The sequence below is a fragment of the Falco punctatus genome (genome assembly GCF_963210335.1).
Source record: "Falco punctatus genome assembly, chromosome: 1".
NCBI classification, from domain to species: domain Eukaryota; kingdom Metazoa; phylum Chordata; class Aves; order Falconiformes; family Falconidae; genus Falco; species Falco punctatus.
Window position 1 is genome coordinate 73,666,429 of NC_137580.1, and position 20,322 is coordinate 73,686,750.

Genomic DNA, 20,322 nt, shown 5'->3' on the forward strand with positions numbered 1-20,322 from the left:
CTAAAGTTGAGAAATAAAAATGGTTAGGTAGCTCTGTAGTCAGACCACTACATATATGAAAATCTGAAGTGCACTTTAATTAGTGTAGCTAACAAAAATATAGCTGACTCCTGTAATTATTGTGATTTGCTTCCAACACAAGTGGCTCACACACTGTAGAATAAAATGTAATCAAAGAAAATATGTGAACTTTTGTCAAAAGATTAAACCAACATATGGCATTTTCCCCTTAAAAATTTTCTTCTCTATCTCTGATGTAAATGTTTTAGGATCACTAGCTTGGGTGTTTTTTTTTTTTTTAAACTGTAAGACATTGAATATAAATATCATATTTATTTTAAATCTTTTTACTATTCAATTTATTGTAAAAAAAGATACGATATTTAATTGGAATTATTTTGAATTTTCTTTGAAAGATGCTTCCAAGAACAATTATCACATTCTCACAATACATACATAAATTTCTTTCTAAGGAAAATTCCTTTCTCTACACCAGAACTCTTTCTAAAGCTTTCTCTGGATCACTGAATGCTGTTTAGAAAAAAAATTGGAACAGATTAAATCTTTTCTGCTCTGGACACTTTCTTCTTTTTAACCAGCTGCAGTGCATCACAAAACTCTAGGCATAGACATTTATAGTGCAACCTTCAGCAGAAAAAAAGTCTTAAAATGTCTATATTTAATTTTAAATGCTCATCTTGGCAAACATAAAAACCCATGTACTTTCAGGACCTTACAACTCTGCTTTTCTCCTGAACAGGGTCTTGTGACACTGAATTTGATGGCCTGATTATATTCTGTTCAAAACTCTGTTCTCTTTGACCAACTGCAAATCTATTTCCTTTCAAAGACAATGAATGTCTCTTTGTCCTTGAACTATGATAAAGCCTAAACAAGGAAGTCTAAAAAGTCTATTTGTACTATCTCATTGTTTTGCACAACTTATGGGTGCCTATGGTCATTAATCTCTTCTTTAAAAAAACTGTACTATAGTTTAAATTTGCACTAAAAATCTAAATTGTACCATCAGAAAAAAGTTAGAAAGGCTAGGAAGTCTTTTGGTACTTCTGTACTTCCAAGACTTTTCTGTGCGTCTCTCTTTCTCTTCTATCTTTCTGTGACATGGAAGAACACAATTTAATGCTGCACTCAGGCATTCATCCAGACAGGATGTCTGAAGTAAAAAACCAGCCAAAGTCAACCAATTAAATTAAATGTAGAGATACAGATTTGTCTTAGGAAAAACTACCTGGTTGCTCTAAAGAATAAATAGCTCCTTGATGCATAGCATGAAAAATAAGTCAAGTCAAAATATATTGAAACAGACTGAATTTATGGATGAGGGAATAAGGACTCATCCAACATTCTGGTCACTTAAAGACTTTGCAAAGCACATGTCCAAATATCAACAAGATCCAGTTCTGTTTAGTTTCTGAAGCATCTGTCAGGATCTCTGCTCAAGTTGACGTAACTATAGGCATGCATGTACGTTAAGGTATTGACAACAGATGAAACAGCAGGAATTGAATAACAATTCCAATAAATAGTGAAAGACAAATTTCAGGAGTTCAGAGACACCTCTAACTTACTTATCTTTCCCTTCCTTCAGAGCATTTATCTGTTACTACAGAAGGCACGCAAACAAATGATGTACTTCATCATATAGTGACACTGACAGATGGAACCAGTTTACATATATTAAGATAACTTACTCTGTCATTTGCTTTCAGACAATCACTTCAGGTTCCTCACATATACAACCTAGTGAGATCTGATACACTAAATTAAGAGATCTTGGTATTGTCTTTCAGGAGGTCTGTCTCTTTGAAGGAGACTTGCTCCTGGAAAAGCCTATTAGTCTTTTATTTTCCTAAAAGGTACCATACAATTCTTGCTACTTTTGCCATCCCAGATGGGCAGTGATCCAAAGTTAAGGATATGTGTTGCAAATAGAGACCTGCTTCCACCATTCCGCACATAGGGCTTAAATTTATTTTTACAGACTAACAAAACTGAAATATCAAGAAATAGTAATTTTGCTGGACATGTAGGCCATTTCCTCAAACAATCTAAGTCCAAGTATTTGGACCTTGTCTGGCACCTGGCTACATAATGTTACACTTATTCTGTAAAAGTTATTTTCTATTAAAACACCATGTACTTATTTCAAGAAGACAAGAGATTAGAGAAATTTTGTCTATGTTACAACAGATTTTCTGCACCTATGAATTTTAATCATCTTTTGGCTGCAGCATCCCACTTTGGCCATAAGTATCAAGTGCCTGCCTGGGTGCTTTAAACAAAATTCGAAGTAGAATTTGCTATTTTGGAAATGAGTTGCAAAAGTTACAAAACAACAGCTTTCACTGGTCTTTTGCGACAGTCAACCAGCAGCTTAACACTTTCTGTATTAGAAACACCTTGATCAACACAACCTACTGCAAGGCTTCTTTGTAATAATAAAATAGATGGATATCTGGAAGTTCAAGACTTTTTACCCATTTCTTTCTCCTCTTAATGATACACAACAACACATTATCTGCCATCAAACACCTTTCTATTAACATGGAACACAAGAAATGTTAGAAAAAAAAATCAGTAAAAATAGTCTTTTGTACGAATATATGTAGCCTCACCTTGCGGATGCCTCTGCCAAGATCTTCTCCATAATTTGTCCCCAAAATTTCAAAATGCACATTGGGATTTCCCCCATTTTCTGCAAATTCCAGTTCTCCAGTCAAGCCATTCACTCCACCCTATTGGAAAAAACAGGAAAATAGAGTGAAAACTCAGAGGTAGAAAAGTGTTTTCAACAAACCTTTTGTTTCTTCACCGGATTTGTGCACTAACTATGCAAAATACATGCACAACTACCAGAATTTGGACAGTTTTCCATAGGCCACATTTACCTAAAAATTCTGAAGCCTAAATTGTGCCTGCATCAGTTAAGTTCTTCACAGAAGAATCAAACTCAGTAATGCTAAGCAGATGCAATACAAGCATTAGCCTTACTCTTTCTTTATTTGCACTCCATTTTTTGTCCTTTGACCCATCAGTGTATATGCATACACATTCTAGCCCCATTAAATAAAAAATAATTAAAAAAAAAGAGACTGATTTCTGTGGAAACAAATGTAAAGACAAATATATAAAAGCAGGTGCACAAAATTTAGTTTTGTTTGATCAGTTTTGCTTTTCCCATCCAAAATATTCGTCACCCAAAAGAGATTTTGACTTAAGATGAGGTTGAGTTTTGGATAAAGTTAGGTGGGTTTTGAGCTCAACATAAGCGATCTGCACAAATGAAGAAGGGCTTGTCTAGCTGAATACAGTGATTTTTCTGTTTTCCTCCACAACTCTTCTCCACTACTAAGAATGCATGAGATGAGCAACAACTGCAGTATTTTTTCAAGTTTGCTTTTAATTTTACTTTTTTTGTCAGAAAGGGTTAAAATACTAAAGGTGAAACAGTGAATATTTAGTATAAAGAGTCAGAGTTGAAAGGGTTATACGCGCCACAGCAATACTCAAAGTACATTCTATACATGCCACAGCAACACTCAATGTATATTCCAGGGTTAATTCAACATGACACACATTTCATCTTTGTATGAGATCAGACCTGATCTGCAAAATCACCAGAGCCATGTGAAATGCCTACAATGAAAACCTTTAACCTTAAAAAATTTCTTGTTTTCAGATTCAGGGAAAATTAGATGTTTAACCCACTCCCTCAAAAAACTTCAACAGTATTTTAAGTATGTACAAGAGAAAAGTCTGCCTGTGGTGTAAAACCATATGAAATGCATAGCTTTTCTTCAAAACAATCGGCAAGAATTTTGCAGTTGTGATTGCTGTTTCAGTTAAGAGTATTATTATTTCACTGAGAAAAACCCACGGAAAATAAACTCTTGCAATATAAACTAGGCTAAGCACATGAGCCTTGCTGAATGATGATTTAAAAAGCTCTATTCTCACATCTTCAGTTTGAAGAAAATCCAGGAAGGGGTACAAAATTTGCATTGCCAATCCAGATTAGTATGAAATAACAACAGGTTATCATCCTTTTATAAAACATTAGTATGACTATAATAAAAATAAGGAAGTCTATCATTGAGATAGTACCTTTAAAATTTACTAGAAGCTACCGGATTAGTATTGCCAGGGAACAATAATAAATATTTCACGAAGTGCCACTTTCAGTTAAAAACAAGATATTTTGTGTATGTATACATATACATATACTTAGGGTGTTCTTAATCTTTTCTGTAATATTTACTTTTTAGATACTAGAATAAAAATAATCAACATTAAAAAGGAAAAAAAACAACATCCTGATTAAAGGTACATCTGCACAGTCTTCTGCAGGAACACTCCCAGGTCATTTTGCCCTCAGTAAAAGCCATCCAGGCAATTTTGATGCATGTCACTATGGGTAGCATGACACTGAGGTTACTTATTAGCTTGAGCACAATTCTGTAATAATCACACCTTCATGGCTTTTAGATTGGGGTTAGCACACCTCTGGCTGGTTCGCTGTCTTTACCTGCAAAATGATTTGAACATATCCTTAGGTAAATAACTCAGTTTCACAAATACAAATCTTTTGTGTTAACTTAAATTTGACTACACCCTATTCACAAACCAGAAGTAAAAACCTGTTCTACATACCTTTTTTCCCAGACGGTCTCATCTGGCTTTTTGGTTAATTAAGCCAGAATTTCATGGTACATGTGATGTAGAAATGCCTGCAAAGCAGCACAGATCTTCAAGGCTTTGGATCCCCATCTAACTCCTGAAAGCCTCCATCTGGCTGACTTACCCTCCCTGACAGCATAACACCTGCTCCTAGTCCTGCACCACTCTGACCCCTTACCATGTACTGCTTTTATTATATTATACTTCATATTTCCTATATTACTTCCAAAATCATTTTCCCCCACAGTGTTAATTAAACCTGTGGGTTTGAAGTAGATAAGGTATAAAAATTAATTAACCTGTTACAGACCACCTGAGCTGCACCATGATTTCAACTGAGCCACAAGCAAGGTATGGAAAAAGGAAAGGGAAAACTCTGGAAAAAAAAGGTAAAAGAAAGGAAATACTCAACCAAAAAAATTTAAAATCTGTTAACAGAGATGCTTTGTACAGCAGAAAACATTTTACTTTTTTCTTATTTTGTTACAAAGCAGTTTTAAATTGGGAAATTTCAATATGGAAAATTAAAGGGACAATAATTTATGGGAGACTAAGATAGAATCAGGTTTAAAATGTAAGTAATTTTTTGATGCTTGAAACAACAATTTAAAATTTTAGTCAACTTTTAATTTTTTTTTTATAAACTTTGTCTTTATTTGAGCAAATATGATTAAAAAAAGATCACTTTTTTATTTCGCTTCAGTTACATTTGAAGTAATGAAATCCACTTTTTAAGAAAACACAGGATTCCTTGGATATACATGGCCCCTAACATATAGTACAGGTTAACAGACTTACCCACCATATTTTGGAATTGAATCCCTATCCAAAACTGTTGTGTAGATCTATTTACCTTGATTTTTAAATGGCTGCAACTGGTGGGGCAAGATAAAAACTGTATTTGTTAATTATTTTTATATTTCTGGAATCCAGTGGTAACCATAAGAACAATTTCTCTCAGTCATCTACAATTTTATCATGTTCTGAAAATTTCACATAGAATCATTTAGGTTCGAAAAGACCTTTAAGATCATCAAGTCCAACTTTAAAGCTTTCTTTCCTAGACTGCGTACATCTGCACATAGTGTAATAAGAGCTCAGATTAGATGGGAATGCTCCTGGATTGGAAAGGGCAGAGGCCGAAAGACAAAAAAGTGCATTAACTATAATACCAGTAAAAATACTAAATCTGATCGGAAACTTCTTGGAGGTCCTGATGCTTCCTCCCTACACGGGACGTACTTTGCTGGACCTGCGGGCCATGCAATCCGGTTATTGCTCTCTACTCGTCCTCATTGTCCCACACAGTCGTTTTACAAGGCTTACGTGAGGCTGTTGTATTGCTTAGGGCTGAGGGAACGGGACAGCATATTGGCTAGAAGTTTCAGTCCTCCAGTTTTTCTGCATAATTTTTCACCACGTGAATCCCTCTAAAACACATACTTGATTTATGACACGTGTTTTAACCCTCTGTGAATGCAGAGTGGAAGGAGATCACGGAGGAAATGGCCACCTGTATGACAGCTACAGATGCAATAACTTCCTGATGAGATTTTTCCGAGTTAATTTAGTGTTAATTATGATAATGGGTAAAAGTCAAAGAAATTTTCCTTCCACTTAACTTACAGAAGCAACACTATTTGGGGAAAAATGAAGACACAGTTATTCCCTACTCTTTCAAATTTCTCTAAGGTTGAGCTGCAACCATGCAATTTCCTGACACATTTGAAACTGAAGAGAGAAATGTCACTTCTTAGGACAAAACATTTCTGATCAACGCTCTGGGCCTTGCAGGGCTGTTATGAAACCTGATAATATAGTTAAAGCCTACTTGAGTCCTGTCTAGACAAGCAAAATAAACTACAGTTTATATATGCTTAGGCCCTACTATACTGTAAGCCCCTCAAGAAAGCACTATTTACCTAGCAGCCAGGATCTCACACTTGGGAATGTCAGCTTGCCAGTCATCCGTTACAAAATATTGTACTTGCTCTCACAGTTCCTGTTCAAAATTGCTTCTTTTCTCCAAAAAATATGATTATGCTCAGAAACTAGCTATTTTGCAATTAAGGAAAAAGCTATGAGGCAGGCAGAAAAAAGCGCTATAAGCATTGCACAGGAGTTTCATATTTTATTCTTGAAAAAATCTGATATTGAAAATGTTGTTGAGTTTTCAACTCAACACACTGTTTTTAGCTGCTAATGAAGAGTCTAATTTACTACCTGAAAAAATAATTTGGTGCCTTTTTTGCACGTAACCACTGAACATCACTGCCATTTCTGAGACTAGAACTAGTTGATAATTCCACCTATGACTCATGGAACAGCACATGGTATAGCTTGTTTTCCGCAAAGGAATAGGCTCTATGTTGCTGATAGCACTAAAAATTTGCCGTTTGTCACTGAGCTAAACAAATGTGACTGGGCAAAGACAGGTAAGTGTGAGAAAAGATATATGCAGTAACTTGATATAATTTCTCTGAGTTGATCCTCTATATTAACCTACTTACATTTACTCTCCAGCTATTCAGGAAGATTAATTTTTCCAACAGTAGAATTATAGTCTACTAATATTTATTTTTCTTACTGTGAAATAGCTTTACTGAGAAATAAACAAGTGAGCATGTGTTTGGGGATAGTTCCTGCTACAGAAGTGAACTTAAAACTAATTGCTAGAGCTGGCAAAATTCATTAGAAGTATTGTATTTCCTGATTAATTTAACTATTTATTCAGTTCCATATTGAGTAGAAACAGATATCAGATTTTAATAATTGTAGTGGGATTAAAATGGTTTTTCAGGCTTTGTCCAATCAGTTGCATTCACACAGAAAAAACAGCCTTTGGTTTGTAGAAATAGCAATGCAGGAATCAAATGTTCAACAGTGAAAAGTAAACAATGACAATAGGGAATGATTCAGACAGCTATTCTGTCATTTCAATAAATGTTTGAAACCCCCTCATTCCCTGCTTTTCCCTATTAGCTCATTAATCATAAAGAAATTAGTCTGTTTACCATCAGAGTGCTCCTATTTTTAACAAGTGCTGCTGCAGGTAGAACATCAGCATCCCTTTCTCTTATCTTCTTCAGTGTGTAGCTTTATAGAGATTTCCCATCTTTTTTCTTGTTTTCCCCTCCAGAAATGGAAGAGAGATTCCCTCTGCAGCTAAAACACTGCCAGCTATTCCTGTTTCTTGATTTCTGATTCTAGAAGATAGATTTTCTTCTAGAAAAGCTTCCTCTAGAACTAGTTTTTCCTGCTTTTGTAGCAGCAAGAGTTCACTTGTGTGCAGCAGTAGATGGCAACATCACTTCCACTTTGCTGCTGCCAGAACAGCTACTTCAGCTGCTAGTCCTTTTCTATGGCAGACAGGCGGTAATTAAGCATCTTTTCCTTAACTCTTCCCCCCTGTTGTCTACAATGCAACAATGCACAGAGGCGAGGGACAATCTGGGACAAGATGGTGAGTCCAGCTTTGCAATACAGGTCATTATGAAGGTAGAGTTAAAATTGTGCAGAGGATGGAAATTCTTTTTTCAGGAGCATTTAAGAAACATCAGAAGGTATCTTCAGCTTGAACTATATCTTCTTGTGATATTCCATTATACACTACAACTTTGAAACAGTGTTGATTTCAAAACAAAAATGGAGAACCTTTTATTCAGAAACTATTAAAATACCAAGGTAACTTTTTACTGATTTGTTTCAAAATTAGGGAAAACTGGTATGCTTGAGAAAAGCTTTTTATTTCATTCAATTTTAGAGGAAGTTCCAAGATGACAGGAGAGAAAAGATGTTTAAAGGAAAAAAAAGGTGGAAAATTGAAGTATTCTGAAAAAGAGAGATGAAGTTCCTTTTATTACTTTTATATTTTATTGTTTTTCTGATGCCTCATCAGATATTTGTCAATCATCTTGTTTTATATATAACAAAACAAAAATAACGAAAATCAATCTCAACTTTTTAATTTCAAAAGTACACAGCTGTGATCCTGACGTTCTTCTACATAAGTACTTTGGTGAAACAGAAACTACACCACACCAGAAAAATAAAATGGAATTCCTTTTTCTTGTGCAATTGCAACTCTCAGCTGCAATCTTTAGCATTCCTCTGCCTAGGGACTGAAATGGTACATACACACACAGAGGGAATTTCTGTATTTCATTTTGGATGAAATTTTGACTTTCAATTTTAGCATGTTACTTCTAGGAATTGATCTCTGTCAGCAAAATGCAGTATAAGGAGTATCTGGATTATTCAATTTACAGCAATGAAATGGCTTTGTATCAAAGCCATCTCATTCAAATAGCAGAGAAACCCAAAAGCAACAGGATGCAAGTCTGGTTAGCTGCACATGTCAGGAAATTCCTTGGCATTTTAATCAAAATTTAATCAAACTTCTAACCACAACCCTGAAATTTCCACTTACTCCTGCCTTCTTGATTGCCTTCATATTTCTCCCTATCATTTCTCTTTGTGTTTCAGGGTTAAAAGCTACAAAAATTGATCTTCAACACAGTGCAGCTTTTCTGTGAAAGGTCGCAGGAGGAGTTTGTTTTATTATATCACATCATTTTAGGATTGTGAGAATTGGAAGAAGTTAAACTGAATAGCTAGGATGACGTGGCAAAGAATGGAACAAAGTCTGAGATGCAAAGAGATGAGATAGTGGTAAGAAATAGCATAAAAGGTGTTTATGTAGGAGAAAAGGATCAGTAGCATATCCACAAACGATGCAAGCAATAAAATAATAGTAATGCAAAAGTCAGCAGCCCTTTCCATGGTGGAGTACTTCTAAATTTAGAGATGCTAGTAGGGCTACTAGACTTTGCCTGAAACTCCAACTCAAATAGTAAATTCTAATTCTAAAGTGGAAGTGGGTATTTTGACTCTTGTGGCTCAGGCATTCTACTTGGATTGGAGTAAGTAGAAACAGCTTTTAGTTTATTAATAAAAAAGTCTGCAATAGTATTTACAAAATGCAAGTTGAGAATAAAAGCTCCAGAACTACCCTTGCCTGAAAGACAGATTAAAATACATGGGACTGCCAAATGTCAATTTGAAATTGCTCTGATAGGCTCAGAGCAATACAGTTTAGAGTCCCTCAAAGCCATATCCTGCTCCTGAAATAAAAAATGTACCCTGGATTATCCTTGCTGCCTCATGACTTCCAAATATTAGAATGGAAACTGGAGACCACCACCAAAAGCCTTGAACTGTTATTTTGGAGCTAATGCAGATTGATCCAGGACTGGGGAAAAAATAAGCAGTGTTCAAAAGAGCCTTACATTTCGCCTGCACCATCATTTCTGGTGTAGTTAAAGGCCCAAAGCAGAACGGCAACTTCATGAAACAACATCATATTTTAAAGTATTTTTATGTCCTTTTAATGAAAGATGCAAATATAGCACTTTTTTTTTTTTTTTTTTTTTTTTTTTTTTACTGTCCTGAGTTTTTATGTATCTACAATGTAGGCACTGAGAACTTTAAATGTAAGTATACATTACCAGGCATTATATGCAGAGAAATGAGAAGCAGTTTTATGAAAGACATCAGTAACAGAAGGAGACAAACTGAATAACTTTCAGGGATGGGTAAACTACCAACCTATGCATATTTTGACTAAATACTGACCTGGAAGGCTGTGATAATTGTCTCTAAGTGTATGGAGGCTGTAAACATCATGAGGAAAGGGAATAACTAAGAAAAAATATCTTTAAGACTGAAGAACAGGAAAAGCAGCTTTGTCATGAACGTGATTTAGGTATGAAATAATAATCACAGGGAAGTAGCGAGAACTTACCATTTGATAAAGCACTGTAGGGACTGTTATATGGAACAGTCCTGCAATGCTAGCATATAGACTGGATAAGTTAGGCTTTTCCTCGCCCTCATTTCTGTTATTTCATTATATTAATGTCAATACCAGTCCAACAGCAAATTCCATAGAACATTACCCAGGTGTAATTCTGCAACCTTTTTTTTTCTTCTTTTACAAATAAAATTGTAAATTTATCTGCTTTACCTCTTAACCTGTGAAACTTTTTCAGTAGAATATTTTTCATACTTGGAAATTCCACTAGTCTGGTAGTTTTGGTAAACAAACTCATTGACTTGATTTCAAATACGCTCTTTATGACATGGGGAAAAGCCTAAAACAATTGAAGACTATTTTCATTCAGAAACTGTAAGTATATTAAAATATTGCTTTGAAAAGACACTGCTGGTACTGGCAAGATTAGTATGCAACTCAGAAGGAAATACTGCCTAATGCAAGTATTTTAGAAATCAAAGACGAGGAAAGACAGGGGAAAGGTACCTTTTTGATGGTTTCCAACATTGATCGCCCTCCTTGCCAGGGCTTTGAGTTCTTCCTGATGCAGGTGAGGCTGGCCATGCTGTGCCACTTCCTGTCCTCCAGCTTCTTATGAAAGGCATTCGCCAACAGGAGGACAGTGTCATATATATACAGGTTTGAAATCTGCAACGACATCAGGAGTATTAACGTTATTATTTGTGGCTTCTTGCCAGCAGCCAGAATTTATCATTTGTTTTGTCTCACCTAAAATTCTCTGGTAATTAAATGATTTATTTGGTATTAAGAAGACACTGTAAGAGTCAAAAAGTCATATCTTTGGGTCTGGTAAAAACTTCAGCTAGGGGCTGTCACACTACAAGCGATTTGCAGCAACAAACTACACACATGTGAAGTACAGGCAGCCCAATCGCTGGCACAGCTCCATTTGCAGGATTTAAAGTGCTACTTGTGAATGTGAACAGGCTTTCTTTTATTTTTAACCATTTGCCTAAAACTTTCAATTTTTCAGTCACCAGATACTTAGACAACATCAAATTGTCTTCAACACTGTTTTGTGCTTTTGAAAAACAGAAACTCAGAAAATTTAAAATAAATCATTTCATAGTTGTTTTTGTTCCTGATTTTTGCAGTCAATTCTGATTGAGGCAATTTCTCAAATGAAACGTGACCCAATGAAATTTTCCTCAGTGCGCAGTTGCATGTCAATTCCGCAACTTACAGTGTTTCCTCTCAGAGTATTTGGCAAAGGCCGTTAATTCCTTGCAGGACAAAAGTCTTACTGAGTAAATATGTATTCTGTTTCACTGTGAACATAGTTACATACATACAGTGTGAGGAAGTTCCAGTATGGTATCAAAGAGAATAGTTGAACTTAAGAAATGACTTGTGTGTCAGTTCCACTTACCCATGTACCATTTCTATATATGCACTTTTAAATGAACACAGTACCAAGTCAGATATGAAAGATACAATTTTATGTAAAAGAACAGAAGCTCAGAATTCATGAACACTTCTGAAATGAGTAATTTACAATATAGTTTTATTTCAGTCACTTCTGTCCTCACACAGCAGGAACATTTAAGTTACTAACAGTGTCATAAAGAGAAACCACAGCTCTCCGAAAGAGAGGTTCTTGGGAAGAGAAGCAACGTTCAGAAATGAGAAGGAATGTTTAAGTATATTATTTTTAGATAACCTATTGGTTATTTGAAGCCACGGGGCCAGAAGTTATTCAGGGAAACTCAGTTTCCTCAGCTGCACTATGAAGGGGGCTGTAGAGCATTGCTAGTGCCTGAAAACAGTTAGCCAGCAGCAGTTTGCTAACTGAGGCAAGGTTGCTGGTTGTTTTTTTTCCCTCTGTCAGTCACGGAGAAGCCAAAAGACATTTCCCAGATTTGTGGAATGTGTTGACTGCTCTGTGTAAGGGTTTATTCATACAGATGGTTTTCTCAAAACCTTAAAAGGAGAAGGAAGCTTACAATAGAATAGTATGCCAACTTTGTGGAGAATGCCTCTATTCTGCCTCTTAAAAATATCCAGAGACTGGGAAAGTCCTGCAGCTATTGGGAGGGGGTGTATCCAAAGAAGGATAATAATGCTGAAGATCTGAAACACTCATTAGCAAATCCACGCATCACCATAAAAAAAATTTAAACCTCCCCCCCCCTTCCTGCCTAATTACTCCTTTCCATATAACCTATTTTTAATGCTTTTATTTTCTCATGTAAATTCCACCTTTATGCTGACTTTGCCTGTCATCCACAATCTGCTGTGTACAGCTCTCACATGAAGGTTTTGTGACAGCCTCCTTCCCTACCTAGCATCTAGGAAAGAGGTCATCTTTCTCCTTACCTTGCCAGAGCTTCCTGGGGCATTTTACCTTCCACATTTTGTTGAAGGAGATCTAATACTCTGCTCCTTTCCCTCCTGACAAACTGCCAGGGATCCTCTAGTGCCTTTACAACTCTACATTGTTAGTATCACAAACACAGAACTTCTGATCATTATTGTTCTTTGCTTTTTTTTTTTTTTTTTAATTTATATAATGTCAGTGATTCTTCATTCCCTCTTTCTGGAAAATGCTTCTTTATTCTTACTCAAGATTTTCCCATGAAGTCAGTGCCTGTGAATATTTCTGTTGCAATATTCACCAAGGAACTAATTTACTTTCCATGGATGCACAGATCAGGCATCACTGTGCATAACAGGATTAAAAGCATGGATTGACGATCTGGGTTGAGATTAATCAAGCATTTTTAAAATAACTTGGATGATTTGTCTGTGTATTATAAACCTACAAAGAATTCAAAGAATTTCTGCTAAAGCTGTATTTTCCCAAAGAAGTCAGCACCACAGGGACATTTGTTTGAGGTGGAGAGAAGGAATTATTATTATTCTGCAAGGCAAGTTTATCTTACATAAGCCTTTGCCAAAGGGAAAAAAAAAACCCAGCCTTTAGAGAGCAGAGACAATAAGGTCACTAATGAGACTAAATTGGGACATGAAGGGCTACAGATGCCAAGTCATCATTTCCCAACAAAATGACATTGCTTTCAAGGTAGCATCTGTAACCTATTACCATCAGAATAGAAGACTACTGTCACAGTTCATGAGAAAGGATGCGCTCACTTATCTAAGAGTAATATAGCTGGGCCTTCATCAAATATTAACAGGGCTCAGGAGTACAGAGTTCAGCAGTTATTAAGAATTGTTATTCCTTCACTAATAGTTCAGCTTAACATTTACAGAAATCAATCACTGATAATGCAATGATAAAGACACACCGATTAATTTCTGCATTTCAAAATCACCCTTCCTTGTCACTACCAGAAGCATGCTTTGTTAGTAACTGTTCTGATGTATGAAGTGGGGCTGTAATTTAAAGTAGCTTTAAACTTTATTAATTTCCCAATCAAATTTACTGGGACATTTAATGCATTGCTTGGTATCAATTACTGATCCTTTATTTATTCCAAGTCTCTCAAACTAATGGCATTACCACCTGCATAACCTCCTGTTGACAAAATTCAAAATTCAGATATGATTTTTTGTTCCAGAGTGTAGAAGAAAGGTATTTAGCAATCAGATTAAGTATGAGTGATTAATCTGGGTTATTTTACATATACCTAGGCTACTGTACATAGTTTTTAGACAAAAGGATTGTGGTACTAAATACTTCTATGAATCCAGTTTTTAACTTCCTGACTACAAAATGACATAAATTTACAGTTGTTGTTTTAACCAGGAAAATCTCAGAGACACAATGAGAGATCTTCACCAAAATATTTTTCAGTGTTTTAATAAAGGTGCTGAAAAAAAAAAATATTCACACAGACTTTAGGGGGAGTAATTCAGAAAAAATAAATCAAGAAATCCACCCCTATAATTTCCAAAGAATATTTCTGATTAGTCACACTTCAATGGCATTAAAAAAAAAGCATAAGAAAATTTAATTTATAAACTGTTCCAACTCTCCACTGGAATAGAAGTTAATTTGTAATATTATTGGGGAGAACAAAGAAGCAGTGAACAAACCCCAAAGCTACTCGAAGGTCTGTGCATCATACGAAGACACAAGGGAAGCTGTATCAGAGTTCTTCTTCCTTTCATTTTTTAGTGTTGTCTCATTCAGCTACTAATGAAGTGCAGCCATCTCAGGGAAAGCATAAAAAAAGCAACTCAACTGTGCAGAACAGTTAAACCAGTCAAGCTTCCATCATTCCTTTGAACCAAAACATTATGAAAGCTTTCAATAGGAATATTACAGCTCTCCAAGCTATATAGGTTGATCAAGAAGCACAGGTTAAGTTTTAAGATTCAATCTAACATATTAAATCAAATTTTTCAATTTGTAGAGAAAAAACTTTGATATCTGGAACTTTTCTTTTTCCTAGAGACAGTTCATTATTGAAATGGAAATCAAATGGAAGTGAAGTAGAAAAGAAAACTAAATCAGAACATGAAGCTTCCCATTGATACACAATTTTGGTTTTCCACCTTGCTGCAGTTAGTATCTTTGTTCATTAAAATTGCTCTTTGCAATCTCTAGCAGCTGCACATAATCACACCCTCAGTTTTTATGCATTATCTGTAGACTACCAAAGTTCCCACGAGGACCATGCTGCCATAACAGGACAGTGTGACCTAAAGAATTTTCAAAGTTCCTAAGTAGCCTCTAGAGATATTCTACGCATCTATTGACCTTACACAGCCTTGTTTATTTTAGGAACTCTAATAGGATCACCATACATTGTACTATGGCCAGTTTTCCACGTCATCAATAGTTGCTTACTGGCTGCTTTGTGAACAATAAGTGAGAAGACGACTCTTACAACTGATCTGAAACAGGGCAAGACAAGCCACATTTCTCCTTTTTTTCCCCATTACATATTTTCATTTTAAGCAAGGATGCACTTCAACACCTCCCTGTTTCTCGCCCATTGCTTTCTCTCACTCTTTCAGTAATGCAAGGCAACTGCTCTTTGCTGCTGTCAGATGTGCTCCTCCTGCACCACTGCCAATGCAGTCATCTTTCCAAAACTTCATAAATGACCACGGAAAAAACCCTAAATTAACATTGACATCTTAAGCCGATTTCACACTCTTGATTTGCTGGTGCTTTGTCATAATGATACCTAAGCAAACACACAGGAGAGATAGAGGACTTGCTCTTGGAAAAACTATGTGAAGTCAGGAGACAGTGACCATGATCCTGTTGCTGATTTCATATAGTAGGAAGGATCTTACAGTTTAATTGTGATTTGTAATTAACAACCAGTTAAGAAAATGAGGCCTCTTTGGAACACAGGCATAGATTTAGATGTGTACACCAAGACATTTGAAACAGGTGATGCAGGTGCCTCCCAGGAAGGTTTTCCTATTGACAACACGTTTGGGGCTTAGAGAAGCATGGCAAGTCGGGGGACGTTGGCTACGGGGAGAAAAGTCTGCTCAGTGAGATGACAAAAAAATTTTAGCAGGGCAACAAAACAACTACCCCACTGCCTGGAGATCAGGTGGCTTTTTTTAAACTTTTTTCTCAATTGCTGTGGAGTGGGCAACTTGTTCTTGTTCATCAGCCATACTCACCCGCTGCCCCAGTACCTTCCTGTCAAACCATGACCCATTAAACTACGTATCAGAGAGGACATGAAAAGTAAACATTAAATTACACAAAGCCCCTGTGGAAAAACCTTGAACTCATGCAGAAAGAGAGATCCCTGGTGGGAATAGACTGGTATATAAACTACCTCCATGCTTTGGGAGAAAGGGTCCTTCGGATCACACAGTGATGAAGATATTCTGTGGTTGCCACGGAAGCAGCGCTGGCTTATGTTTTGGGGGACTGGAAATGTCTGACGAATAATTGTTAACCTTCCAATTGACCTTCTCACCAGCTCCTGCACATCCACATCATTTATTTCCTGCAAAATAAGGCAAGGGAGAAAATATGCATAAAGTATAAATACAGAAATATTATAATTGAATTATAAACAAAAAATAAACTGAGAGGACCAAGAGGCCTGTGATTGCTATGCAGCTATTGTCGAGCTCTGCCATAGCCTCAAAAAGAACTTGTGCATGCTTATGAAAACAACTGACATACTGCCCTTACAACAATTACAAAAGTTTAAAAGGTACTGTGCCCAAACCTCACAGAATCTTTGTAGATGTAACTGGGTTTAGTTGTTTCATTTTGGGTTTTCTCTCCTTCTCTTTTTACCTTTGATGTTTTACTTAAAGTTGTTTCACAGCATCCTTGGCAGATAAAGTGTAAATCAGTAGGAAGTCATACCATGATGTATTTCTAAGTGTAGTATTAGGAGCTGTGAAGGTACATACAACTATTCAGGCCTTAAATGTTAATATCCTGGAAACAGAAAACCAAGAACCTATAAACACTGTGCAAATTAGCAAACATCATTTACAAAAGTGCAAAAAACCACCCTATGCATTAGAGCATTCTAGGTATATGCTTGTTTATAGCAAGACCCATTTAAAACCAACTTTTTACTCCATGGGGTACCTATTAAGGCTTACAGCTGAACACTCAGCTCTATGGACACACACTTTAAAGAAAAAAAAAAAAAAACACCACCTAAGTAAATACATCAATACATGAAATGTTAAGCTTAAATATTAACTTTAAGGCATGTTAGAAAAAATAGAAAAACAGTTCTTTACATAGTATAAATTCCTGCAGTTTGGGAACATGGTGTTTAACACTATTGAATGATGAAGCCCCCAGGGAACACAGAGCAGAGGAGCACATGCTCACAAGCAACAGCAACTGACTCCACATTCGTAAAAGATCATGAACTTTAGTTAAACACAGGCTTTTCCTGATGACTCAAATAAGGTCAAGCTGGTGTCTTTCAAGGCAATTCTGTGTCTGTGTTTTTCTCTAAAGCAGAAGAAATAATTTACATAATTGATCATTTTTTTTTACTAGAATCTGTTAATCATGCTGAATGTCCATAATCTGTCTGAATTACAGAAGCTGATGTCCTAAACTTTCCAGACATTTAAATTTGTGAGTACCCCCACAGTAAAGGAGGTGCTTGAGGAGCTCCTATTAGCAGTCTGCATTTAACTTACCCTGGCATATAGCCACAGCTTATCGAATATTTCTGATTCTTACTTGTGTATTTTCCCTTTTTTTTTTTTTTCATTTTTTAAAGGATACAGCACATCTGCACTGTTGTACCAGTAACTAATGCCATCATTTTTTTTTTTTTTTTGCCTCTAGCTTCCTGATTTATACCCATAATCATGAACTTAAGAGAAACCAGGAGACAGACTTGAACTACAGAATCTTATTTGTGAAAAGGAAGCACAGCTTTTTGAAAAAGCAGCTCTTTAAATGTTGAGGCAACTATTCGAGTGATTTTTGGCTTTTTTTTGAGCTTCAGTTAAGATTAATTATTTTGAAGCAACTTCTTCAGACATACTGGTGTTTGTTTTTTTCCTTTAAATTTTGGAAGAAAAATACACGAGATGTAACTTTTAACTACAGCAAAAGTACTTTATTCTTCTTCACAGATTGTCATAGTTTCTGAATTCATCTGTTATTAATGTTCTTATGAAATATAGATTTTTTTTTTCTGCAAACAAAAATAACACATGGAATCATCTATGTCCAGTGTAATATCTTGCATTTCTGGTCAATTAATTCTTTATGTACCACAGAAAATGGTTTATCTCAGCTTAAGATGCCATCTTTTCATTTAGTCTGTATCATTTCGCTAGCTGGACGGTAAAAAAGAAATAAATGCTGTTTTAGTAAAATGCATGTAAGTTTTTTAATAATACTTTCAATATAATCAGAAAGGAAAGCTCCAGAAGCTTCTTATGTTGATTTAAAACTATATCCTTTCTCAGGGGATTTAAAAAAAGTTTGCCTGGTTTCATTATACACAGTGCCCAAAATGTAACAGCAATACTATTACACCCTTCCTAATAATGTAATTTTGATACCTGCATGGCCATGTTGTATTGTTAAATAATACCTCAGAAGAGATTTTGATTTTCAGCTGCTCAAATATTTATCTTTTCTTCCTCAAAAATGTGTTTATTTTTTATGTATTCGGCATTTTTTTTGGTGCATTTTAATTAATGTGTTATCATTTTAACCATTAGGTTACCACTTCATATTTTTATGTATCACCTGTGAACTAATAACAAAATCCAAACACCAAAGAGATTTTTGTATGGTTGCCATGGAGTTATATACATCAGTAGATTAATGACAGCTATTATTTTAAATGCTGTGAATTCCACTGATTATATCATAAATTCAGATTTTAGGGTAACAACAAAGCAACACTACTCAAATTCAACTTTAGTAATCTGCTATATAGCTCTTTGTAATTTTTTTTAATACTTGGCATTGACTGAGTGACAAGTCTTTTATATAATGACTCTCCAATATCATCTCTCATTCTGGAATTTTGGATCTGACTTAAGAAAACTATATAAAGCAACTATTGTATGAGAGGAAACAATTTTCATTTGCACTTCAAAGAAGGATACAGTATAATGATACAAGGATGGCAGATGATCTGTTATACAAGCACCAAATGTAAAAAAAAATTTACAAAATTGGCCAAGTTGAACTGAGTTGACACCTGTATAAATACAGGCTAGGTTTTATGGGGTTTTCTTTGAAAAATCAGAAATTCAATATATAGTTCCAAACCTTTCTTTTGTTGGTGTGAACTTGAAATAAAGGGGAGGTTGTCCTATTTCAAATGGAACAAGGATAAACTTAGATGTATATTTCATCTGAGTTGGCAAATCAGGAAAGAAATGTTATTTTAAATTAATAGCTCTTCACAGATGAATTAGGAAAAGTGAACTGATAGAGGGTCACCTTGACATTATCAGCCAGAGACTCCAGTGGGAAGAAAGACTATATACTGGACACCTTATGTGCGCTGCTGTTCAGCTTTGTCTTGTTATTTCAAGAGAAGCAGCCTAGGCAGAGACTTCCTATGCATCATAAAGCAACTGCACCAGTGCTGAGAGACATGGAGGGAAAGAATTTATTCACATGCTCCTATAACAAGCACAAAGGCAGCAATATTTTTTCTTATGGAAACACCACAACTTTGGCCCAAGATGATGATTCCAGTATTTATCATATACTGGACATCCTTTATTTTCCTGTGCATGCCATGTCTTCATGACATCCTTCAGGACAACTTGGAAAGTGTTTCTTCCTCCCCCAAAAGCCAGTAGCAGTAAGGGGCAGAGTGGGAAAGGGTGGCCACTGCAGACCCCCTTGAGGCCTCTGGGCTGCCATTGCCCATGCCATAGCATACTTGTGCTATGCCCTTCCAGAATTTCTCAGCACTCTTCAAAAGAGGAATAGTTGATGGAAAGATGTAACTAAAGGTCGCTCCAAAACAAATGAACTGAGATCCTGAACCGCATAATCATTTGCTCCATTATACTTGCCTTAGGTTTCTCAGGTTTTGGGGAGGATGGTGAAAAAGAGAAAACCGATAGGACAAGGAGAAATCAATTTTTAGCTTTCACAGAGAAAAAAATTTGAGTTTGGAGAAAGCAGGGCTAAGTCTGTCTGTTCAGTGGCTCTCATCTGTCTGAAAAAAAAGAGCTGGCAGCTTGGTTGCTGACCTGTACCAAAGCAGGTGGTATTTCACACCTGACCTGCCATCATCATTGGAAAATGTAAGGGTTCAAATGAATCTCTAATACTATTATTAATCAACTATCCATATTAAAATGTAGAATTATGTGAACTCCTTGAAATGAGCTGTGATTTTAGGACCTGATCTAACTGC

The 20,322-nt window shown here is 35.8% G+C and overlaps 1 protein-coding gene across 3 annotated transcripts in view; it reads right to left on the reverse strand.

Moving 5' to 3' along the window:
- Window positions 1–20,322, reverse strand: part of GRID2 (glutamate ionotropic receptor delta type subunit 2) — a 790,688-nt gene that overhangs the window by 215,545 nt on the left and 554,821 nt on the right. For all 3 annotated transcript variants that reach the window (XR_013924346.1, XR_013924347.1, XM_080368765.1), the window contains exons 6-8: window positions 16,267–16,440; window positions 11,018–11,179; window positions 2,637–2,756 (exon numbers count right to left, since the gene is read on the reverse strand). Coding sequence is in view for 1 of the 3 variants with exons in the window: in XM_080368765.1 (XP_080224891.1) it covers window positions 2,637–2,756; window positions 11,018–11,179; window positions 16,267–16,440 (456 nt within the window). In the remaining 2 variants the exon portion in view is untranslated. The remainder of the gene's footprint in view (window positions 1–2,636; window positions 2,757–11,017; window positions 11,180–16,266; window positions 16,441–20,322) is intronic.